General features: G+C 39.8%; 1 protein-coding gene across 4 annotated transcripts in view; it reads right to left on the bottom strand.

Annotated features, from left to right (window-relative positions):
• Window positions 1-4,680: 4,680 nt before the first annotated feature.
• The window catches only part of LOC133450348 (anthrax toxin receptor 1-like), a 22,512-nt gene continuing 1,358 nt past the window's right edge, over window positions 4,681-25,834 (bottom strand). Inside the window, exons 1-19 of one of the 4 annotated variants that reach the window (XM_061728892.1) lie at window positions 23,181-23,292; window positions 22,705-22,759; window positions 21,192-21,263; window positions 21,032-21,103; window positions 20,469-20,550; window positions 20,345-20,378; window positions 19,594-19,673; window positions 19,024-19,092; window positions 18,587-18,667; window positions 18,015-18,075; window positions 17,483-17,581; window positions 15,133-15,202; window positions 14,966-15,044; window positions 14,637-14,732; window positions 12,081-12,122; window positions 11,539-11,634; window positions 11,204-11,371; window positions 10,443-10,523; window positions 4,681-6,472 (exon numbers count right to left, since the gene is read on the bottom strand). In XM_061728892.1, the coding sequence (XP_061584876.1) occupies window positions 6,056-6,472; window positions 10,443-10,523; window positions 11,204-11,371; window positions 11,539-11,634; window positions 12,081-12,122; window positions 14,637-14,732; window positions 14,966-15,044; window positions 15,133-15,202; window positions 17,483-17,581; window positions 18,015-18,075; window positions 18,587-18,667; window positions 19,024-19,092; window positions 19,594-19,673; window positions 20,345-20,378; window positions 20,469-20,550; window positions 21,032-21,090 (1,614 nt within the window). In that variant the 5' untranslated portion in view covers window positions 21,091-21,103; window positions 21,192-21,263; window positions 22,705-22,759; window positions 23,181-23,292 and the 3' untranslated portion in view covers window positions 4,681-6,055. Of the gene's footprint in view, window positions 6,473-10,442; window positions 10,524-11,203; window positions 11,372-11,538; window positions 11,635-12,080; window positions 12,123-14,636; window positions 14,733-14,965; window positions 15,045-15,132; window positions 15,203-17,482; window positions 17,582-18,014; window positions 18,076-18,586; window positions 18,668-19,023; window positions 19,093-19,593; window positions 19,674-20,344; window positions 20,379-20,468; window positions 20,551-21,031; window positions 21,104-21,191; window positions 21,264-22,704; window positions 22,760-23,180; window positions 23,914-25,448; window positions 25,623-25,834 lie in introns of those variants that run through there. The other 3 variants (XM_061728893.1, XM_061728891.1, XM_061728894.1) reach the window with 3 other exon arrangements.

A 25,834-nucleotide genomic window follows, 5' to 3' on the forward strand; every position in this document is an offset into this window, starting at 1 on the left:
ACACAGTTTAAGGGCTACATTTGGAATACTATTACAAAAGGCTGACACCTTTTTTTTTGGTTAGTTTACATACAGTATATGCAGCAGGGGCTGCTTAAAATGAACACGGACTGCAAAAGATGCCAAGCACTGGAAGGTGCACAAGAGCGATGTGGTGGAGACGAGGGTCCTGCAATTGCTGAATAGAGCAGACAGGATTGACATTGCCACATGGACGAGGGGCAGGAGGGTCACACAGAAAGACAGTGAAAGTTGGCAGATTGAAGGCAATGCACTCAGCAGTGCCTGGACTGACTTCATCCTCTGAGCAGCTCTGCGTCGGCAACAAGGAGAAGAGCAGCTGCTGTTTCTTGAAGTTTGCGATGAAGGCCAGGTGGAGCTGCTCGAGCGTCTGCGTCGGTATAAATCCTCTTGTGAGGAAAAACACATTTTCCAGCGTCAGCCAGATGAATGCATTTAGCTGCAGCACAACTGAATAGGTACAACGCTAAGATGCTAGTGAGCACATGTATGTGCAGCTTCCACAAGTATTTAAATGCACGTACAAACAACCACAAGCAGTTTGAGCGTAATTGCTGAAAACTGCCATGGGTCTCAGCAAGAGTAGTCTCCATTCTCCAGGCACGAGGAACTCGACGAGCAGTTGCTCGCAGTGGAAGCGTGTTTAACAGTTCAGCAAAACATCCTCTGTCCAGCAGCCAAGCCACTTGCACTTCCAGTACAAACCACAGCAGCTTTCATCAGTGTGTCTTCCATGAGACTTGGTAACAGTTAACAGGTGGTGACCTTAATTCATGCAGCTACATTTTACCAGTTGGCCAATTAAAACATGACCTATTTAGAAGAGAGTTGATTTCCTTTCTGCTGGGGAATATTTTCTGATAAAGACCTGTTCCGGAAATAAAATCAAAGGTTTAACTATCACCGTTAATAGTGAGTGTCCCCCCTCTTTTTAAAGGCCTCAAAAAGTAGTAATTAAAATTGAAGCTATCCATCCATCCATTTTCTAGACCTGCTTTATCCTCTGCAGGGTCACGGGAGCCTAACCCAGCTCATTTCAGGTGAGAGGCAGGAGTTCACCTGGACCGGTCACCAGTCCATCGCAGGGCAAAATTGAAGCCCTTATCTGGAATTGAATCCACCCGTCCACCATGCTTTGATAAACATGTTCAGCTTCATTCATCTCTGTAAAGTATTAGAAAACAAATGATGAATCAAATATTTATAAAATGCTCTCTTTCTGTGCTTAGTAGCTTCAATTAAGACCTACAGTTATACGAGAAATGAATCAAATTTTCCCAACTTGTACTTTTCCTGATGTTTGTTTCACTCACCGCACTTTAGTGTATGGTAGCATGACAAAGGGATTTGATTGATTTATTTTTCGGCTATTAAATTTAACAGCCCTTTTTCCGCCAACAGAAATTGGAAATGTTCCAGGTTCCCATTTGTCTTGAATGCACCATCAGTAGCAGGCTGTTAAAACATTTTTTGAATATTGGTCACATGTTGCCCATCCGCCATTAGCCTCTGACTAGTAACTAGTAAAAGAGAGATGAATAATGCAACATTCAAGCCCGGGGTTTTTTGGGCTGGTACCTTTTTGGAGGAATTATGACGTGATTTCTGGCTGGTTATTACATTACGTCAGCATTCCTGGCTGCCTTTTGATATTTTATGTCCCAACAGGCAGTTTCAGCAGCTGAAGATCAGAATTGCAAAGATCTCTGCCTCACATCACTACCCAATCCAAATGACACCCTGAGTCAGGATGCCTGTCACCTTCCACAGGAGATGTCCCATTGGCCATTGGCATGGGTGGAAACGTGGGATTTGCTAAAGAGATTATATCTCTGTTCAGGCGAGATGCATGGGAAAACTAAGCATGACATGACATTCATGCATTATCTATACCCACTTTATTCCTGTGCAGGACCACAGGGATCTGCTGGAGAGGTACACCCTGGACAGGTCACCAGGCCATCACATGGCGACATAGAGACAAATAACTGTATAAACCCATACCTATGGGCTATTTCGTGGAAGAGAGAGGCAAAAGTGAAGTCAAATGACCCACTGTGGGTCTTAAACTGGCTGCTTTGAAGGCATTTGTAAACACACGGCTGAGAAGATAGTTAAGTTACTATAATTCTGTGGCATTTTCATATATGTCATTAAAGAAATCATGTCAGCATGTGAAAAACTGACACGTGTCTTCTTTAAAAAAAAAACACTCCAATTATGAAATGTCTATCAAACCTCCTCTTAGGAGGTTCTAAGCTTCTAAGGAAGGGAAAACTAGAATTGTCTTCTTCTTTCGGCCTATAAGGATTACCACAGCAGATCACCCATACCCATCTTATTATGTCTTGTGCATCTTTCTCTGTCACACCAGCCATCTTCATTCCCTTCTTCACCATATCCAGAAGTCCTGTCTTTGGTCTACCCCTCTCTCTCTTTCCATCCTAACTATCTGCAGTGTAATCACTTTAAGTCATAAACAAGTAATCGGATTTCTGTGTGACTCCACAGATGTATCGGTGCATAACTTACATGTGACCACAAGAATTAACTTGTTTTCAATAAGGTCCAGACCAACACTGAGCCTGAACAGTAAAGTATAAAGCGATTTGATGAATGTTGGAAGTGTGAAAAATAATACGTTTTCAATTAAAGGATCAAGTCGAACCAATTGTCGGTTTGGTTGACATACATTTCGCTATTATTATTACATGGTGCAGTATTTATGTATGTATTTGACATGTGCTGTCATGTGGAATCCAAAGCTTTTAGAAAAGTCAAAACATCTTGCATTTATTTTAACATGGAAAAAAACCTCGGAAAACAGCCTCGTATTAAAATGTGCGTCACATTGCCAACGTCAGATAGTAAAAAGTACACAGATGTAACTATAACTTTTCATTTCCCTCTTTCTTCTCACACTGTCCCCAAATTGTGTCATTAATTTTCAGCACCAGCACAATTTTTCTGCAGCTTGTCCATATTTCCTGGGGATTTGACAGCATCTAATGATTTCCATGATAGCTTACGACATTCCTACATGTGAAATAATGCAACATAATGAAATCTGGAATTAATTAAACACGAGCTGCATATTCCTTTCCCCTTTTCCAAAACAAGGTTGAGGTGCAGTCATTTCTGCAAAGAGCCTCTTGCTTCTCTGCTAGATCCCAGAAGCAGCTTGAGTTTTCTGTAAACTATTATATAAAAGAGAGGTGTTGTGAATTCATTTAGGTGGACGCACCTTGTTATTCTGACATATAGTACAATAAAAGGCACATAGAGAGAGTTTAATGAGGAAGACAGTTCATAAAACGTTACTCAAGGAATATGGGGGTAAAAAAAAGTCTTTACGGGTTCTTCTTGAAAACTTAGATAATAAAGAGTTCACACTCAAAATATCAGACCTAATCTTTTGGGGAGCTCTATTTATTGTTAGATGCATAATAAAAACAGACAACTACAGAAAAAAGTCAATTTTATTGACATATTGCTTACTTGCACTTTGAATCAAGTCGATACAGACAGATAGATATTGTACATAAAACTTTGCTTGAAGCTGTGGGTGGGTGAGCAAGATAATGTACAAAGCATTTCCCTGATTCTGAGACATTTATTTGCATCTGCTATGCTAAATACAGCCATAATAACATTTGACTTTATGGGTGGAGTTTTGGTTACTGGGCTAAGGGAGCTGAGCAAATTTAAATGTATTCTTTTTTTCAGAAGGGCATAAAGAACGGCAGCAACATGACTCGCCTTAGGCTGGTTGAATATGGTATGGTGTTGAGAAATGTCCAGATACGCTGCATGTGGTTTATCAAGGGTGATTGCCTCTTACTTCAAACTTACAACCCTATTGTAAAGAAATTAAATTAAAAACAGACGGCGCTAATTTGCAAATCATTTAAACCGTATGTTCAAATGAAAACAAAACAAAGACACGTTTTTGGCTATTCAAAAAATAGTTTCCTTATATTGATGCCAGAAACAAAACCAAAAAAAAGTTGAAAGAATGGTGATAAGACCTGTGTGATGCTTAAGAAAATGTTTGTTCGAACGTGTCATAACCAATTAGGCCAATTGAAAACAAGTCAGCAGCCGGATTGGGTAGTGCAAAAAAATAATTATTTTTAAAGGTTTAATTTTGTGAAAAACAGTGGCGGCAATCTGTTCAACAATATGCACATCTATGCAGGCACCATCAACTAAATTTGCTTATTTAAGCAAGACAATGCCAAGAGATACCAGGATTCTTTCATGTGCTAATTTGGACTGCCAGCAGTCGAGATTCTTCCCTGATTGATATCTGGAAGTCAAAGAATGATGAATACAAAGATATCATGATTCCCAACTCGGTAAACATATTTCACAGCTACAAGCTGTACAGGTCACAAGTCAAAAACAGTGCCAGATATCACCAATCAACCTAGCATGCTCGTGTTTGAAATGTGGCAGGAAGCTGAAATCATGGCAGTGAGAAGTGTGGGCATGCAGCATGAACTCCTGGAATAACAGCTATCACAGCTCCCCTACCAGATTAGGGGGGAAATACTGCATATACATATACTGTATACATCCCTGTAGTTATTTATACAATTTTAATGTTTGAGAAGTTTTTGAGAAAAACATGAAATTCTGAATAATTCTTCTTTTATAATAAGCTATGCATCATGGTTCATGGATGCTGTTGCTGATGCTGAAATGACATGTGGGCATGTGCCGATATCCATGCCCTGTAACTGTAACTGGGAGGTGTAAATGAAAGGATTTTTGTGCTGTTAAAATATTTGGAGGTGTCAGTTTAGCAGGACAGCCAACTACAGCATCCCCAGGTCAAACGGTCTTCCCACAGCTCTTACCTGACTACTCAGAGAAAACACGTTCAAGAAAAGGCAGAATGTGCAAACTCCACAGAAAAAGGTTCCAGATGGGATTTCAACCAAAAACCTGTTCCAAGACAACATTGCTAACCCATGCTTGCAGAGAATAAAAACATTTATTCATTCATCCACTTTCCATACCTGTTCATGACTATTCTTGTTGCTGTGCGTGGTCACTGGGGACCACTGTAGCGTCCTGGCCAGAGCCATATACACCCAGGACAGGTCACCCAAACAGAATCACCAGTCACTTTGACGTTTTTGTTTTTGGATTGTGGAAGTAAGCCAAAGTATCTGGAAAAAATTTGCGGAGACACAAGGAAAACATACAAACTCCACATGTAAAGACCCTAAATACGATCTGAACCAGGACATTCTAGCTGTGAGTGCAAACCACCGCACCACCGCACTGCCTAAAAATCAAATTTCAAAGTAAATATTTTGGGCTTATGCTTTCATGAATTAGTTGTAGGGTTTAAATCATTTGCAAATCACTGACTTTTAAACAGTGTGCCAACCTTTTATGAAGAAGGGACTGTAAAAAGATGAGAAAAACACATTTAACATTTAGAAAAGTACCTTACAAGTAATAAAACATTACAAAAATTAAAAAGGATTTTCCCTCAAGCACTGCATGCAATTGCTTAACATTCAAGAATTCCAAAACAAACAAGCATGTATTTTATTGTAAAGACCATTTTGAGCACAGCTGCACTTCTGCTTAAGAGCTTTTGTGCATAGGCATTAGTAGAACTTGTTGTTTCCCTGCTTCCCTGCCTCAGGATTCATCCAATTTTGTGTGCTCATAGTGGGGTCAACAAGGCCAGGACTGTGGACTCAAATCTTTTTGAGCCAGTCTGCATGACCTCATTTATGCGAAATGTCTGTGGAGTGTGTTTCAAGCATCTGAGTAATTGCACTGTTAGGCTAAATGTGTACAAATGTCACTGTAGACAAATAGCTGAAAAAAGTCTTCACTTCTCCTCTTCACGAGGCAAAAACGCCACAGCTTGTTGAGCATGGCACAAGGCACTGACATGTCCGCGCTTGCAGAATCAATCAACCATGGTTACAAGCTGAAAGCTGATGGCACTCATTGTTGCCTCTGTCACCTTGGTGACTCTGCAGTTCTCGTGCCCATCGCCAGAACTCTACAGGCCAGGGCGAGGTGGCGGGCGGGCGGGTGGAGGGGCTCGTCCGGGGGGAGGTCCCTGTGGAGGAGGAGGCAGCGGGCCGGTCGGGGAGCCGCAGGGGGAAGGGGTGGGCACGTGCACCGGGGAAGCAGGTATGTGCAGGGTGGTCGGAGGAAGAGCCCGGTTGGGAGGTGGCGTGTAAGGGGGAGGGGTGATGGGTGGTGAAGGAGTGGTGGGAATGGGAGGAGGAGTTGGCGGCAGCGATGGAGGTGTGGAGAAGGAAAATGATAGCAGGTTGTTGGGAGTTGGAGGCAGTGTGTCCTGCAGTGGAGGAGGACTCCTGCTGGGAGGGTTGTAGATGGGAGATGGGTGATGGTTGAAGTGTGGGTAGCAAGGAGAAGGAGATTTTGTCCTTGTGAAGTTCATGCATTTGCCCTGAAAATTAAAAATAGGGAAGATTTTGTCAACAAATATTGTCAGCTACCGTGATCATGACATTGGGTAAAACCAGAAATTCCTGATTACTGGACATAAGGAAGACTCCAGGCCTCAGGGACTTCTGTTTTTCATTTTTTTTGTCTTTTTTCAAAAAAGCTGTTTGACCAACAGGTTATCAATCTTTTGTAAGGATTACATGGTAGTCAGTAAAACTGTTGACTTCTTATAAAAAGTAGACATCACCAAGTGGAAGGCGAAGAGTGTTATATCAAGTGCAACAATATGTGACTTCAATTAACACATTTATTTTCTACATGTCAATAAGATTTTATTGTGTGCTGAATTCACACACGATATATATATGTTCAACATCCTTTTAACAAAATGTATAATAAAGTAGATATTCGCTTCAGAGACGTACAGATTTGAGAGCAAACCTGCAGGCATAACTTTCAAAATAAATTAAATTCAAAAATACTTCCTGTGGAAACTTTCATTGATGTAGGTAACGATACTGGCAGCTGAAGTAACCTAAATGCCTGATTATATGAATTTTTGACTAACATTTAGATTCAGGTAAACATGTCACGTTTATCTGATAAGTTTTGCTCAATTTTTATATTTTTTGACGACAAAACTGAAGTGAGAAAGCACAGACTACATCGTATTGCGCTTATATTGATTATATATTGAACACTAACGTTGCAGTGAGTTCTCATATAAATTAGGAATGAATGAAGATTAATGGATGTTTTAAAGTAAAAAAATGAGTAAATGTGATGGTTGTGTAATAACGGAAAAAGGATAGCTGTTTAAGCACATAAAAGTAGGTCTCAGAAAAATTCAGATGAATCTGAAGCGTTTAATAGGCCAGTTCACACAACAGCAATTCAGTTATGATGTAAGATGAACCTGCGTTTGAAGTTTCTACAGTAGACTATGGCCTCAGTGCAGACAATAGTATTATTGTTAGGATAAGCTGTGGTGTCACCAGCTGGGTTCTCATCTGTATCTTGCACTGCCACTAAGTATGTTTTCATCTGTTGTGGTGCTCCCACACATTTCCTCACATGTAGCTGGTGGTCTGGTTTATTTGTAAAGCTTTCCTTTTGACATATTGTTTGCCACCGATTGTCTTTAACCATGCATTGTTTAATCCACTACTGAGGTTAACTTGTGTTACTTTAGTACTGTGAGACTCCGTTCCCCGTCACCGGGCCGCTGCTGCTCATTAAGCTTTAATCAGCGGGTGCAGCCAGACTTAATAGTGATCTCATTTAGTTGCATGGTGAAAGGCAGAGGCTGCTCTAGCCATGCTGCACTGAGGCCCAGTGGTCATTATGACGCAGCACAAATCTGTCACTCGGTATGGGGCAGCCTGAGTTGGAAAATATGTTATTCAGTTAGTGAGGAATGGTAAGATCTCCAGGGCCTCAGAAAATAAACAAAATCAAATCTAGGTTTCCAGTTTTTGTTGAAAGGGGAGTGTTCTCAATATACCCCAACTATAGGCACGTTTTTTTTCTCGTTTTATGTAGTGGTAACCCTATCAGACCAGATGATTAAAGTTACAAAACAACATCATGAGGTTTATTTCAACCCTGTCATTTCTGATGGGACCTGAACACCACAAAATCCTTAAGTCTCTTAGAAACCTGCAATGCACTTACAGCTACATTTTCAGTCGCTGCTGAACATGTGATAGTACTATAAATCCCTTTGTTGTGCTGTTTGTTCGAGTCAAATTTTATGTATTTTAAGATACAAATATAGGATACCTTCTAGCCACCTGATTTGTTTTTTTTTTTTTCTGGCAGACTGTACATTCATTAATTAACAAAAAAGTTACAAAAGCAGACGATGGCAAGAGATACCTAATTGTAATCAGTTGTTAACTGCTGAAGGAAACAATACATTTTTCTGCTTTTGTTTTATAAGACTCACTCCTACATTTGTCAGTGGAAAGTTGTGAGGCTCGTTGTAGAAGGGAACTAGCATGAACTTTAATTTCTTGGATGATGACGTGTCACTGAACACAGTAAAATAAGCTTAAAAGGTGGCTGGCTCACCTCATAATACATTTAGTTAATAAAAAAAATAAATAATTACATGTACATATTGAAAACAGTTGAAAAGGGTGACGCAAAATACAATCACACCCCATCACGGGACGCATAGTCAGCTTGTCTGTAAATGACATTATAAACTCAAACAAACCCCTAACTAAAGGGTTTCAGTTTATATCATGACATATTCAGTTGCACCATCACGCCAGATGGAAGGACTTTACTGTCGTTGTTGTATAACTGAAGACATATTCTCCACACGATCAGTCAGATAAGCTGTAGCTGACGGCTATACTGTGATAGAGATGAGTGAGATAGCGAGGTCTGTTGAGTCTTAAGCCTGGAGTCTCTTTTATCCTGCTTATATTACCATAGAAACCTTTGCTCTGTAGTAGACTAGATTCAGAGGATTAGATTAAATTGTCTGTAAAGTTCTTCTTTTAGTGAAATGATGCTGTAGCAGCAATAAAATGTCAGCAGTTACATGCTGATTCTATTTGCTAATTTAATTATAATATTATATTGATTCATTCTTTTCGGCACCAAACGTGCAGTGATTTTCCTTTAAATCAGTAGTAAATCCTTTTATTCAAAAATCCATGTTAAATAAACAACTCTTGGCTCAAATTTTCGGCTGAGATGCAACATCAAAAAGCCAAACCTGCTGAACTGTTCGTTATGCTGGAAGCTTTGTATTCATATGGTTAAACTGTACGTTATACATAACATTAATATGGTAACAATGACAACAGAAATGTTTTTATTATACCCAGTATATTGCCCAACAAGTGTGTTTTAAACTGCTGATATCAAATATTACGCACAGATTTGAAAGTATTTTCTTAGATAAGACAATATTTAACCAAGAAAATTAAAACAATAAAATGCTTTATGAGACAGCATCAGAAAACACATGCTCTTTATGAGTATTAAATTGAAAGTTTAAGAGTTTTCTTGCAGCTGCACACATAAATAATGGCATTGATGGTAGCTTTTTTACACAACTAACAAGAGTTTTGTTGAAAAATGTCAGGGATCAAGCAAAGTTTGAGCACAAGATGCACCAAATGATGTGTAAATGCCCCTTTTTATGTGAGAGCAGACAGACCCTGAGGTACGTAGCAGGGGTTGACAAGTTCAGTTGATGATCACACTTGGAAACTGGGCCGCTGGTACTCCTCCTCTACAGAGGTATTACATAACACCGCCTCATCCAAGTACTCAACTGTATATTCTTCTAAGATCAAACTGTCAATATAGCTGTGTGCTGCCTTTCAGCTCAGTGAAAATAATGGAAACAACTCCTCCCCAGACTGGATGTAAAGACCTAGAGACCTATATTTTAGCAGCCGACCATGTCTTTGTTGCTTGTGGATTGACAGCTGAACTGAGTGACTAACCTGCAGATTATACAAAATTGCATAATCTATTCTCCATACTGGTATAAAATGCATATTACAGGACAGAAGAGTACATTTGAATTGCTGTCACAGTGTAATCTACGATCCACATAGTTTTAAGCCTCACCCTGAAATGTGAAGCAATGCATAAACTGCTGTGGTGAGGAATGATCACATACAGACTTTTTTTTGGATTTGCAGATCTCACAGTCTTGGGCTGCACGTTGGCAGCCAACGGTGAATTCAGCACACCGCTACCCTTTCCACTACAGCTGGCGTTTGTAATGACTTCAACAGACATCTTTACATTGCTGCATTTCCAGGCACTGTGTTCCAATTTCTAACTTGCCACAACTGTTTGTACTTCATTGCTTACATCTGGGGTTATTTTCAGATGCAAAAGAATCTCTCTAAATGCTGCCATTTGGAAAATGTGCAGCCAAAACATCGTGTAGATTAAGTTCATGATTGATGATGCATGTTTTGTTTTTATGCTCTTACCTTGTCACCTGGATGGGGTCTCATTACAGACACACGGTCGTAGCCTTTTCTCAGAAGCACCCACAGTGCTTCCAGTTTGCTCTGTGGAAATGTACAAGAAATGGAAAAAAATGATTTGACAAATCTTAAATACCAAAAGTAGGACATTTCTATCCTTAAGTAAAAAAAAAAAAAAAACAGGTTTCGGCTATCATCCCTTTTTTTAATTGTTTTTAAACTTGCATAGGTACTCAAACACATAGTTCTACCAACACAACTGGACCTGCAATATATTACCAATTTGATCTTGTTCCTATAACTGTTTCAAAGTGACAAACAGATATGGTTGCCATTTATTGGGCTGACTTTTCATCGTTTATAAAAAACAAAACAGCAAATACTTTGAGGATAAGTGCAGAAAAACACAGCTGTTTTTCCTCACAAACTGCTGGCTATGCAGCCCATCTCCCAGAAGGTCAGTCCAACGGGAGTCTGGTTTCTATTAGCAATCCCCCACTGACTGGAAGGCTTCACTCGTTTAACCCCATGTTGGCCACAGAGGACGGAAACATGCGCCAGCAGACGCCTTTAAATCTTAGCTGAGGTGTACCCACAAATGCCTAAAACAAATAACACATTGGTTATGCCAATGTTCAGCCGTAGTCACTCATAAACCCTGTGTGTTATGCAAGTTTTTAAGGTTGTCAACAGTGAATGTCTGGTCTAAACCCTGTGACACTTCCTATGCAGGTTCCTGCTGGCTCCTGCCTTTGGTACGGTACCTTGATGGGTGAGTACCACTTGCGTGGCTCTGGGGGTTTCTGCATGCCATTGTTGAGAACCCGAGTGTGAGATGGCATGTACTCCTGGTCAGGCATCTTCACTTTGGCATTTTTTGCTTTTTCTAGCTTTGCTCCTTCTTCAGTGGAGCCTTTCTCACCCCAGCGAACCTGATAACAGAGTCAGCGATTATTATGCTACCACACTATCTTTACATTTTACATCATCATGACCAGTGTAGATGCAAAATGTTTTCTACCGAGAGCTCGGGTCCTCTCTTAGAGCGGACTTTTCACCCATGGCATCGGACTTGTGTTACATCTGAGCATATTCTCACCTCCATCCTTTTGATTCCCCCTACTCCTCTTCCACCATAGTAGGAGGCATCTACTGTTGGCCATTTCTTCTTAGGAACGTCACAGTCTTCATCATCCTAAAGGAGAGCAACACAACGGAAGTTTGTGCATGAGTACTAATAAGTCTGGGTTATTTCTGAAAGTTTTTTTAATGTGAATTTCAAATGACGGCCAAGAAGCGCCTTGTCAGTGGTCTGTCCTTTACACTCCAATCTGCAGCCCCGTTTTGTCCCCACTGTTGGGGTTGTCCTCTCACATGACAGGATATGTGACAGGACAAATCCATATTATTGTAAGAGGGCGTTAACTCACATCACATGTGATGTATTACCAAATGATTGAAGGGAGCTTTAAACCAGGGAGTGATTTAATGACTTTATGGTCACTGAGGTTTAAACTATCAAATTAAATGCGACACTTTCACAGTTGAAACACTGGCAGCTTGTTGAAATCTTAAATCATGAGCTTTCCCTCTCCTTTAGTTCATAATAAACATAGGAGTTGGAGACTGTGCAGCTCTTACCGAGCTCTCGTCCACAGCTGGTGGCGGGGGTTCGTGGATGATCTGTGGAAAGGAAAAACACACAGCGAAGGAATGAAAAGGTTGTCGCACATCAGGAGACAACAAGAGACACTAATACATTTATCAAAAGGTATTTATATACATGTCAGAGCAATGTGTTTTGAGGGGGTAACAAAATGGTTGTATAACAACACAGGAATAATTGGTTTTCACTTCCTCCTCCAAAAGAGCAGTGACCTAGAAACCTGCTATGCAGACCTTTTGAGCAGAAGTTGATAATAGGTGGAGAGAAGAGTTATAGACTCGTAAAAACACACGCTAATTTAGACTCTCAGTCATCCAGGTCGCAGCAATTATCTTAGAAATTAGATATAAGATCCCCACAGATAGACTAGTGGGGAGTTTCAAGTTTACAAGTATCATCAGTTCAAACTGATTAAGTCTTCTGGATTGAAGGTGAAACATCTACAAGAACGAAGAAAGGGATTCAAACCTTTGACGGCTCATAAATACATTCAAGTGATATTCTTTATGAAACATTATTCAATGCAAATATTTCTTCCACTGAGTTTTATGTACAGTTCATGCTGCATCACACTAGCCGACTATCAGAGGTTTTATCACCAGCATAAAAAAGCCAGTATATTTCTTCCTGCTCTGGATCTAATTAGATTAATCTGATTCATATGTGTGATTCTAGGCTTCCCTGGATCGTTCGAGTATTCACTTTGGTAACCTAGCATCATTTTTTCCCAAACACGCTTGCTGCACAGACTTGAATTTGCAAGTAAATGAACAAGAACAGGAAAAGGGAAAGGAGAGAAAGCCATGTTGTAAAAAAATGACATCTCTCACTGGCTGTTCTCAAGCTCTCCGCTTCCAGCGCTGGAAACATTGGAGTGAATTTCAAGGCGATAGCACACTCCTCAGTTGACGAGGACAAATCAAATACAGATTTTGACAGTTGACTATGATTAAGAAACAAGCTTTGTTTCAGGTTTTTTTTCCCTAATTATTGTTACACTGGCAGATTGGCAACTGTCTAAATTGTGGTTTTACAAGAGTATTTCCTCTTTTGATTGCATCCAGAGCAGATGGCATTCGCAAAAACACATATAATGAAACTTGTGGATAGTTATCTTTCCTCTTAAAAATCTCATAGTAACAAAGATATCCACCCAAAACATCCAGTAAACGTGTTTTTGTTTCCACATGGAAACTTAAATAAACCTACAGTGTTGATGGAACAACTTCTCTGAACTCTTCCAGGGACTATACAGAGGGAGAAAACACTCAGCAGTCACTAGCTCTGACCTCTCCTAACTCACAGGATTGTTGTCACGGCATAAATACTTGAACACCTGTTCACCTGTTGACTTTGACCTCCTCTGTGAGAACTAAATCCAGTTTCAATGATCCATATGGACTCACAGGGGGATAACCTTTTCTCCATGGGAGTGTTGTTTAGGCCAATGAAATGCCTCTAGGGGAGGTTGGGTTGTGCAGTTTAAGAGAAACAGACTTTAGTGTTTGTATATTGATGAAATGCCTGAAAGGATCAGTTCTCATCTGGGAAGCAGAATATGTGCACGTGATTATCTTTGTACTTTAGCTGTGACGAGGCAGGTTGATGTATTGATGTTGACATCAGTTTTGAGGGTTTTGATTATCTTGCCTTTGTTAAATGTGTCCTAATGGGAAGAAAGCATCAACAATATACATTTAGGTGATTATTTAACTATGCTTTGTCTATTGCAAGTTTATGTAAATCTGTAAACGCTCTGCACTAGCAGAGCGCCTTTTTTAGACAAATATATTCCAGACCCTAGAAAGTGCTTTACAGTGTGTTATTGATTTACCCAGTCACATGAAACACTTCTTATTTTACATCTCTGTATACAGTAGGACATGCTTATGTTTTTACCCAGCGATCTGGGGGCAATATGAGCCATGACCACCACCCATTAAAGACTATTCTGTGTGATATTTCTGCACTTTTCATTTAGTCATCAAGAGGCTTGAAATACAGAAAAGAGTTGATAATTGATAATTTGATAAGTTGATAATTCAAATCAAATCAAATCAAACTTTATTTATATAGCAGTATTCATATGGTAGTAACGCGAATAATACCCACACAGCACATTGACATTAAAACATGGTAATGGCCATCATAGATAAATAGGAATTCATATCCATTACAAATAGTGATTTCTATTAACAATGTACACTATCATATTTGAGTTTTTTTTTTTTTTTACAATTGAGCTTGTTCACATTTTACATATGACCTTACTAATATTTTATTACTTACAACATGGCAGCAATAGTTTATTCTTTGGGACAGTAAATTGTTGATATATGGAGTAATTAAAGAAAAAAGATTTTTCTTAAATCCACAAAATCCATCAACAATTGTGAACCTGCTTTTATCCAATGGTCAGTTACTTTAGGATTTTAAATATTGGGGCGTAACTTCCTCACTTGTTTATTTGAAAATCCCATTTCAGAAATGTTGCAATACAAAAGAAAGCAGGAGTGTTTTACAGGACTTACCACGGTACAGCAGAGAGGCCAGAACCACCAGAGGACTGCCAAGATCAGGAGAAGCATGAGGATGAGCAAAGCTATGGCCAGGATAGTCCCGTCAGACTGCGATGGAGACAGATCCATCAGCACAGACTCTAAATGTCTGGAGCTCTGAATGTAAACAACTACTCATAGCTTAAGGCTTTATACCAATTTGTTTGGTTTTATCTTCCCAGAAATGATTCTGCTGACATGCAGTTGAGTAACGTTGTTTGTCATCTATTGTTAATAGCTGTTTTAGAGTTGGACTTCGTCATCATATCCCATGTCATGCTGCTTCAGTATATGTTACTCACACAGCTCACAGTGGTAATGGTGACTGAACTGGAGATGAAACTGAGGCCTTCGTTCATACTGACGTAGAGATTTGCTGCCCTGGAGCAGAACAAAAAAACAATATCTCAGCTTGTCATTTACCATTTCATGAAATCTCTCATTTATTTGAATATATTTCAGGACTTACATCCCCTCCTCCTGAAGCACTGGGGCAGGACAGAGGAGGTATGTGTCCTCCACAATCAAAGGCTTCACCGCTGGAAAAGGAGACGGAAAGAGGAAATTAAAACTAAAAAATATTCCCTAACTTGCTTTGTGGTGATACAATAATCACTGACATCCAACAGTCATGATCAAGGAGGTTATAATCAAACTTACCTTTATGTTTGGTTTTGTTTTTAAACCTGAGTGAAGTATTATTAATTAACTGACTGATCAGGGAAGCGGCGCAAATGTTCACTAATGTTAGTGGGGGTCACATTATTTGGTAATCAAACAATGGGAAGAGGAAGCTGAAACACGTTTTAACCCTCATGGGAATGCCGGTACAAACCATTTAATCATTGATTTTGTTTCTTTGTTTGTTGTTTTTTATTTAAGGTAAAATCTAAGACCTCTTCTCATCCAGCTGGCTGTTGGAAAAGTTGCTCCAACAGGCGTCGTCACCCAAGCCCAGTGCTTATCCTGGCAGGGGGAGAGCATACCCCAGAACTGACGGAATCAACACAGGCTGCTGCTCTTTCCTAGAGACACAAAGGAGGACAGAGAGAAGAGGGGTGGCAGTGGTGGAGGGGTGGGGCACTACTCCCAAAAACACCTCCACTGCAAAACATGCAAGGCCAGTGTGTCTCTGCGCCCTCTCTGCACTCAAACTACCCATTTAATGCAAAGGACAAATGACAGAAAAGCTCAGTTCAGAGCTCATGGGACCTAATTTGCTGCCATTTGCACATTTCCAAAAGATCCCTTGAAAGTAAAGATTCTGACAGACACACGAGGTCTTGAATTATTGCTTAAGGCGAAGGCAAATTAATGAACTTCGAGAGACAACTGATGACTGTATTAGCTGTCAGCAACATCCACATTAAGTAGATTCTGCAGGAAATTGTAGCATGTTTGACCCACTTAAGAACTGTGTGTTATTTGAACTTATCAGACTTTTATTTGGAACCGTTATTTGACAAAAATCCAATTTGTTTCATATCCAAGAGCAGATAAATTCCAGGAAAAATCAAGGGGGATGGTTATATTTTCTGAGCATAAACACTGTTAACAAGTAGCCCGGCCTTTCCAGAAGGATTAACAACAGTTGTATGTTTCATAGTTTGAATCTCAGAACGGAGTAAAATTATAGCTAAATAGATGTAAACAGTCACATCTAATACCCAGTTAAACAAAACAAAATCAAAAATGAAACACAGTTATCCAATGCAACATCTGTGTCATGACAATGGTTCAGCACAATAGCAGCCAAATGCTTGCATGCTTGACTGTATTTGGAGCTACTTTTTTCCTGGAGACACATTCAAACATAAATTCATCTGCTTAACACATGTAGTTGCATCGCGCTGCTTTCCTTTTTAATGGTTGAACTTATCTGCAAAGTATGCTGAGGGCGGGGGCGTGGGAGTGTGGAGAGGACGGGCGGGGATGTGTAATGTAAGAAGTGCTTTTCTCTAACGCAATTATGTATTCATCTGCAGGTGACCAAAGCAGAGCACAGTTATTTTTTAGTTTATCCCTAACGGGACGTAAACAAATTCCAGAGGAATGTGCGTAAACAGTCCAGAGATCTGGACAACTCTGGAGGAGAACGCGTATAATGGGACTAACATAAGGCCATTTCTTTCCATGTCTGTGGTCTGCAGGAAGTTTTGTCACAAAGGAGCAGTTATGAAAAAGTGAAATTGGCAGCATATGATTAAAAGTGGGGGGTGGAGGTGGGGGGTTTAGCACTGCTGCCCTACAGAAAGCACATTCAAAGCCTTAGTGAGACGTTTGTGAGTGGAGGCCACGCTGTCATGTATTTTATGTTGACTGGAGATTCTAAGATGTCCATAGAAGGGATTGCCTCTTTGTGATTGTCCGTGTAATAGATGAGTGACTTGTCCAGGGTTTAGTCCGCCTCTCACCTGTCGCCTGCAGGGATAGCACACACCCCCCCACCCGCACCTCATTGCTGGTAAATATCTTAGTCTCTACTTCCTGAAACTACTGTGACGCACATAGTAGTACGTGTTTTTTTCCCTCTCTTTCTCTCTCTTTTTCTTTTTTAACCGCTCCGACAGTAAACTGCCCGTAAAAACCAGGTGGAATCTGGTTGTATGTTTCCTTGCGTTTGGTAGTCCCTCTCTTTTAACTCTTCAATGTGCCTCTTTTTTTCTTTTTTTTCCAGGCTACAGGTTTCAGCTGTGCAGCCAACTTTTCATAGTTTAAAAAGAAAAACAGTGCATTCTTATTATACATATGCTCCAAGCATGAACTCAGTTAAATGATGGCCGATGCAGAAGCATTTTTGCCAGTGATGTTCCACTTACTCTTAGTTAAGGTGTCATTTATCCGGAAGCTGCATAAGACCTTGTCAACATTGCGAGCATGGAGGAATCCATTTCCTCTCACCACCACCTGAAAGGACTCTGGATGGAGGAAGGGAAACACAGAGCATGTAAACTCAATAAACTTGTTTTGCTGCAAAGTAACAAAGAGCTCTTCGGCAACCTAATCCACAGTTCTTGGGAAAAAAAAAAATTTTCAGGTCCCAATGATCAATTTTAGATTTGTTGAAGACGGCTTATTTCAATACGGGAGATAACAACAGTGTCTTGCCTCCTAACAACATCTTGCATTAAATGTATTCCCTGTCACAATAAGGACATTAATTGTACCTTTAGTTGTTGAAATAAGAATAAATTGAAGCCATGTCTTTCATTAACATAACAGGTGCGATCTCTGTTTGTGTCAAATGGATAAACTTCAACACACTGGATTTTTAGGAATTAAAAAAAAAAAAAAAGTTTAAGAATTACAATATTTGTAAAGAAAATTAAAGTAATAAAAAACTTTCCGTACCTCCTGCACAGATACTGGAGGGCTCTGCTGCCAGGATCTCGATGCAGGACTTCTTCAAGATCTGAAGAGACAGTGAGAAACGCACCTTTTGTGTTATTTAATAGCAATAATTCTGAGCTCTCACACTTAGGTCCTGTAAGTGTCTGCTTGTTTACCGTTATCCTTTTTATAACCATTTAAATGATGAGCTCTAACTGCCATAGATACCTATGTGCTTATCAATTAGCCTGTGTAGTGCACAAAAACATGATGCTGTCTAGGAACATACCCACTGTGACCCCTGAGGAGGAAGAGGTGATTCATGACCCTGTGTGTGTACAACAGCCTCTTAGTTAGCTGTTAATCTGATCCAGATGTCTGCAGCTGCCTGACCTCTACCTTTCCCCCACAAACCTCCTAGCCCAGTGCTTCCTTTTGTCTCATTCCTTGTGTTGTGTTCAGAACGATAAGTCATGGTAGAGATGTTATATGTTATTCGTACATCATTCAACCAGTTTTGTTTTCTGTGGAACTTTCTTCACTTATATAATCTGTAATATGCAAATGTATCTGGGGAAATTTGAATGTCTTACTGAATCGATGACTCCTTGCAAAGCCTCAAATCCATCATTCACAGGGAAGACGTGGTCTTTACTATCAGCAATATTTGCCAGCTGGATAGAAACAAAATATTACAATCATAAGTGTTATCGTCCAAGACTTCTGCTGAGTCATTTTTTAGTTAACCATATGACATCTGAAAATAGCAAATAGTATTGTTATAGAGCGAAAAAGAACAATTGTTACACAAAATGGGCTTCTTAACTTGACAAATTGCCCTGACTTGGCATCCAAACATGTGGATAATCTAAAGTGCATTTCATTTCCGTGTTGGAGCATAAACCTCTTCAGTGTGATTACATCTGTAGTCTGTAAAACCAGTTAGTTCATTTTGGATTCCAGCGCTTATCACACATTTATACTTGTACTTTTGCTTTCAAGCTTATGTGTCATGAGATGAATTACCCACCTGTGTCTCATTGAAGTCCTTCACCCCTACGCAGTAAACTGAGGCACCCAGACTTCTGGAGCGATTGGCCTGTTGCATATGCACACAGATTCACAACAAAAACAGGAAGAGGCTCAGCATCTGGGTTCAATTACACCTCTGCCTTTCACAACGTCATCCAAACATGATCTAAAAAGGAGCATGCTTGTCGAAAGTTAAACTATCAGCTTGAGTGTCACAGGACAGAATAGGCAAGCCTGGCTTTTCATGTCCAAGATAAAATGCCCCTGAAATTTGTCGTTGGCACTGAATGGCATGAGAACACCCCAGATATCCAGAAAAAATATTTCCAGCTAACGGGAATTTCAGTCCCACTTAATCTCTGATGTCAACACATGTCTGTGGCCGTTCAAGGCTGAGCATTCAAGCGCTCTTGGAAGGGTAGATAAATCAGTAGATCCCTCTGCCAGGAGATCTTCCTTTAAGAGGAAGATCAAAGTGATGATGTATCATGTGCCAGCATCTCAGTTGGTCCATCAGATGTTCAGTCACGTATTTCACCAGCCCATAGCCTCTGTTTTTCTCTCTCACCTCCATCTCTGCATAGTAGAAAAGGTCCTCATGCAGTTCTCCATCTGTCAGAGCTATGATAACACTGGCAGTGCGATAGCCTGCAGATAAAGGGAACCTGATCACAACTGCGGCAAAGTCACTCATTTATTAGTTTGTCAAATAAAAAGGAAAATGTGAAAATCACTAAAGTCCACTTTCTATTTTTCTCCCCTTCTTTGGATATTGTCAAATAAAATACCTACTTTGAAATTTACAAGCCCTGGCCCAAAGAGCGGAAATTGAAAATGTAACGTTTCCTTGATGTTTCAGTCAAAAAAGCCATGATTTTCCATCTTTTTTCATTTTAAAATAGCAAAAAAGGAACACAGAAAGGGCTCAAAACAAAAATGCCGTGATTCCTTTGCAACATCTCCAATGGCAAGTCCCAAAAAAGCTTTGGACATCGAAGATCTTTTTTATTAGGCCGTTTTGGCAAGCATTGCTCTTGCTATACGTTTTTTATTTATGCTCAGGTCAGGGCATCTTTTTCTCACTTAAATACATATAGCCCTCTCTACTGCTCAGTGTATCTGTGAGCAAAGAACTGGTGCTTGTATGGGTGCTTTAATATGGCCAAATGAAACGCTTCTTCATGTAGTACAGATGCTCTTTGCACAGGTCTTTTCCCAAAACATTTTAAATAACTTTTAGATACATTACATGTACATTTTACTACATTTTTCACTAGCACTGTGCTTACAATAGTGTGTTCTGTACAGATAATACACACCTTCTGTGTTCCCATAGTATATCTGCTCACTGGCCTGTAAAAAACAATTACTTAGGTGAAACAGTGGTCTTTCTGCACAGTACCTTGCTGTTTGGAGAAATAAACATAGATGCAAGCAGCTCACCCTCATAATGCCCTCATGCATGAAGGTGTCTCCCCCTGGACGGACTGCATGGAGCTCTTCTAGACCTTTACGGATACGTTCCCTTTGCAGACATACAAAACAAAGTTAGCCCACAAGGTGAGTAATCTCTAAACATACTGAGGTGTGGTAATCAAATACTAATTTGTCTTCAGAAAATACAATCTTTAATGGATGAATAAACTGACACTTTTAGCTTGCATCAAAGAGACAGGAAGTGGGTGCTTTCAAGAAGGAGATATAGTCTGAGGGAATCTCTGAAACTGTGAAAAAGATTTTCTGACTGTTCAGGAAAGACAGATGCATAAAATGTCCACCGCGCGCCAAAACCCACATGATTAAGTAGATGTCCAGACCGATGGATGACACTTTAGACAGATCATAGCAAGGGAAAGTTTCTGTCTAGATTCTCTTTGTGGTCATAAAAATCAAGATTGTAACTGGTGATGTGCACTTCTGTCAAAATGTGCGTTTACACTCATTCCTTTCAGTGGAATGTGAGAAAAGCAAAAGATTACAAGAAGTTTGAAAGGATCTGCTCAAACCTGTCTTCTGTTAGCTTCATCAAGATCCGTCCTTCAGTGGAGAAAACGATGAAGGACATCCGCAACTGAGGGCTGGGGGGAGGAGATTAAATGAAATATAAGCTATTAGATCAGTAGGTGCTTCTTAATAAATGTTTTCCCACTGACTGTTTATCTTTACCTTATGAATTTATGTGCTAGATGTTCAACAAACTGGTAGATTTCATTCCAGTGGTTCTGTACACTCCCAGATCTAAAAAGAGAGGATATATTAATGCACCACTGTGCACAAACTGCAGGAAGCGTCTTATTCTTTACTTGTTTTATTATTGTTGACCTGGACCCGTTGAACTTCTGAACCTGTCTGTATTAGAGTAGATGGCTTATGGAAGGAGCAGCTGAATAAAAAGAGCGCTCAGAGAATAGTTCTGCATGAGAAAATGATTAGAGTAGTCCAGCTGGCTTACTTCACAATGTGGCAATGATGTCACATCTCATATTACTATTTAAATCTCATTGCACCTGAAATATTTCATAGGTACTGTAATCAGCCGGTACCTTATTAAACGGTCCTGCAGCCAGCTGTGTAATCACGATGCCGTCAGCGTGCATTTTAACTCACTTGCATTCCCTTCTCTCTTTCCTAATGAACTCACATCTGACTTTTTGAATTAAAAAAAAAGATCCATTTTGGAGCCGGTTTGCCTTTTTCTGTGTCAATTCTGACTCTTATCAAATTCCTTTCATCTAAGATGTGTTTTCATAGGCGCTACGATTCTCAAAAACATATTTTTCCATCGTTACTATGACACAAGTCCCAGCACAAACAGCCCAGCCAAGAGTTTGAAACACTGGAACATCTGGATGAAATGGAGAAAGGCAGTGCAGAGATGGAGAGAGAGGAAAGGAGAGGAGAGATCAGGCAGATACTGCAGGAGGACATTGAGGGCAGGTGAAGGACAATGGCCTTAAAAGACAGGGTAAGGTACGGTCTGGAGAGAAAGTAGTAAAATGAAATAAGAGACGCAGTTTATGCAGTGATCTGATGCCTGACACACAAACAATTGCTCAATTGTAAAATTGCTTAATTTTTCCTCCAGAAAAAAATACCATGCCTGTTGAAAGATAAAAGGGAAAAAAAGGGGAAAAATCAATCTCCACCGCTGGAGATGCAAACTTCAAAAACTAAGCTGCATAAAATTCCTCCTTTCACATTGCTTAACGGACAGTGCTGATGAGATTGATGCCCTTCTGTTTAGAAAATGCATGAACTCATGTTGCATTGCCACCCACAGAATTTAAAAGACTGCAAGACTTGTTTTTAAAAAGTGGCCCTTTCATTTCTCCCAGTAATCACAAAGCAATAGCTGACATTTCATCAAGTGCTGATGCTGCATTTCTGAGGGAAAACACAAACATGACCCAAATTCAAGTTAGATAAACACGGATGCGTGGCCAAAGCAGTCAAATAACTTGTTTCAGCTTCCCCCTGAGACACAGTAAAATGAAGAAAAAAAAAGAAAAGGAATAAAAAAATATCAAACAACATAAGAAAATATTTAGAAAAAGCTGTTAAATAAAAGCTCCCTTGACACGTTGATGAACAGGAAATAAAGCATTCAACAGTGGTGATGTCTGTGCAGCTGCAGATGACTGATGGATGCAGGAGCAGATATCACAACACTAATTATTACCATATGGAGTTTTGTAAGTCTAGTAGATCACTGCATCATCAGTCTACCTGTTTTCCTGCATGCCATGACACGAAGGGGGTGACAAGACAGAATCAGTGATGACATCATAAACAAAATAAAGGCAGACCATGATGTTTGCTTTTGAGAAGCACAATAGTATCATATGTTATGCCAATTTACAACATAACTGATTTACAATGTGCTAAGCTGTACTAATGATGTTATATGCATTATTAGTACATATTTATGCATAGGGCATTGTGTTGTGATGCCTGTATAATACTATCAACAGGTTACGGCTTAGAGGAGTATTCAAATGATGTTCAGTTGTTTAATTAGAAAACAGTATTATATTAAAAACAGGATAATTTGTATTAAATTAGAAAACAATGGATCAGTGCAAATTTGAGCCTACAAGTCATCTCAGTTATCCTTTTCCTGTAACAGTGTCAGGTATTGAGTATTGGGTAACTCACTTGTCCAAAACAAAGTAGAGATCAAAGCCCCCAAAGCATGATGATGACCGAACCTTCGTCTTGTCCTGGTTTGGTCCAGCATTAACAGTGGTGAGAACAACCAGCGTGGCACCAAACACCACTGGAAACCAGAGGCTTCTGCTCCAGCACAGAGACATTATTCCAGCTAAAGAAACCCTCAGTAAACTACACGACAGAGGCCACCAACTCAGATTAAAGAAAGTGTTTAGAAAAAGCTTGATCCCCCTTGCAGATTTTTCTTCCAATCCTCCAGAGATGATTTCAGCAGGAAAAAAATAAGTAATCCTCAGGAGAGATGTGAGGATAACTTTGTTTGAGGAGGGTTGAGTCAAAGAAGTGGTGTTGATGGCACCTTGTCAATACTGGGTCCAACACAATGTGCACAAAGATGAGAGGAGCTCCACAACCTCTTTCTGGTGCTGCTTTCTGTTTATGTCAAGACCATGCAGCAGAAAGATCCACAAACCCTTGATGTCTTTGCAAAACTTTCCTTGTGTTTTCCATTCTCTCTCGCTCTCTAACTCCCTCTCTAACCCTTTCTCTTTCTGAGGAGAAAGACTGATGAAGACAATCTAGTGAAAACACCAGCATGCTCTGACTCCGCCTGCCACCTAGTGGAAATATAAGACTTCTGATGAACAGGCAGGCAGCAATGGCCCCAAATACTGTGGGATCAGATGGTGCAGACCCAGGACACAGTGGAGAGATTATATCCCTCGGCTGGTGTGGAAACATCTCCAGTCCCGTTTCTGAATCAAACATATCCAGTCCCTGTCCGATGCTGTTACCAGCCTTACGGATCAGTCTGTCCATCCTGCTAGTGTCTCTGACGCTGTTCCCCCAGAAGAGCTGGAGCAAATGGTTGGGGAGGTCTGAACTGCTCTGCTTAGTCTGACGCCCCTGCGACCCAAATCTGGATAAGTGGATGGATGGATGGATGGATGGATGGATGGATGGATGGATGGATGGATGGATGGATGGATGGATGGATGGATGGATGGATGGATGGATGGATGGATGGATGGATGGATGGATGGATGGATGGATGGATGGATGGATGGATGGATCATTTCACTTTATCATTGCTCGTGTGCAGTAAATATGAGCAGAGGGGAATAAAAACATTACAAACACCCCATTTGTGCTGTTTCCTGCATTTGGTAGAATTTAGAGAGGTGCACTCCGTGGAGGAATTTAATGTCAACATACTGTATATACTGCAATTAAACAGAGTTAACAATAAAGGAAAATTATAATGCTCAGGTATCATTTTTAATTTGTCATTGTTTTGTTTTAGAATCACTTGCATTCATGCATTCATCCTAGCTTGTTTCATTTCACCCAAAACTTGTGGAAGACCATCTTTTAGTCAGCAGAGACTAAAAGTGATGAGATTTTTCCTTTCTCATCATAATTGAGAAATTCATCAAATTCCAGCTGATTGCCTAAAAATCTTTATTTGAATACACAACATTTCCAGACAGATAGCTAAGAGAATAAGATTACGACCTTTAGTTCGATGAATGTAATATAGGTTGTTTTTAGGGATGGTATGGTACAAGTCAGCAGAAAACAGGATAAAAAGGTTTGATTGATATGACAGAAGCAATTGATAATGTGACACAGAAAGGACAATTTTCATCATAATCTGCATAAATATACCATTTTTACTCATATGAAATAAGGATAAATGCTTTTATAGTGGGCAAACATAACTACATAATTTGAAGGTGCTACATAAAGAATTTTAAGTCTGATCTGAGAAATGAATCAAAGTGACTCAGAGAAAAACAACGATTGTTGTTAAGATTTATATTCATCTGTGATAGACTTGTGACCTGTCCAGGGTGAATCCCTGCCTCTCGCCTATAATTAGCTGGGATAGGCTCCAGCAGACCCCTGTACCCCGGAAAAGGATAAAGCGGGTATAGAAAATGGATGGATGGATTTACATTCATTACTATGATAATTAATGTTACATCGGTTACTAATGTCCAGTCCTGACATAGATAATACACAGAATGTATGACTCTACAAATAAATCTTTTTATTCAATCTTTTTATTTAAAGCTTTCAAAAATTTAGAAAGTAAAAAATGAAACATTATTTTTAACACTAAATTTCAATCAATTTTATGTATTGTGTTTTTTTGTGTAATAAAATGTGGGAATAAAAGACAAATTAGGTAAACATTGTGTGAAATGTTTGCCAACCACGGAGAGCTTGAATCACCCCTCCACAACTCACCCCCTTTTATTTCTTCTTTTAGTTTGATACTGGATGTTGGAACTGGAAATTTTAGGCACAAAAAAAAAGAGAAAAACAATGAATGTCTTTGCTTTTCTAACAGTTTCACAGAAATTGCACTTAACTGTTCAAAGAAAAAAATAAAACCAAACAGCCGTACAGTATTATTGTTTTTCCTGGGGCCTGTACTACGAAGCGGGATTTGGGGTTAGCGAGGTAACTTCAGGTTTAACCCTGGGTTTTCAGGACTACGACGGTGGTTCACTTCTTAGCGGGATACATCGCCATGGTAACTTATGCTGAACCGCTAACCTGCTCCGGAGCAGGTTATGTTCGAGATACAGATCGCCGGGTATAAAAGCACCGCCCACTGACCAATCAGCTCT

This window comes from Cololabis saira, chromosome 9 (assembly GCF_033807715.1).
Source record: "Cololabis saira isolate AMF1-May2022 chromosome 9, fColSai1.1, whole genome shotgun sequence".
NCBI lineage: Eukaryota > Metazoa > Chordata > Actinopteri > Beloniformes > Belonidae > Cololabis > Cololabis saira.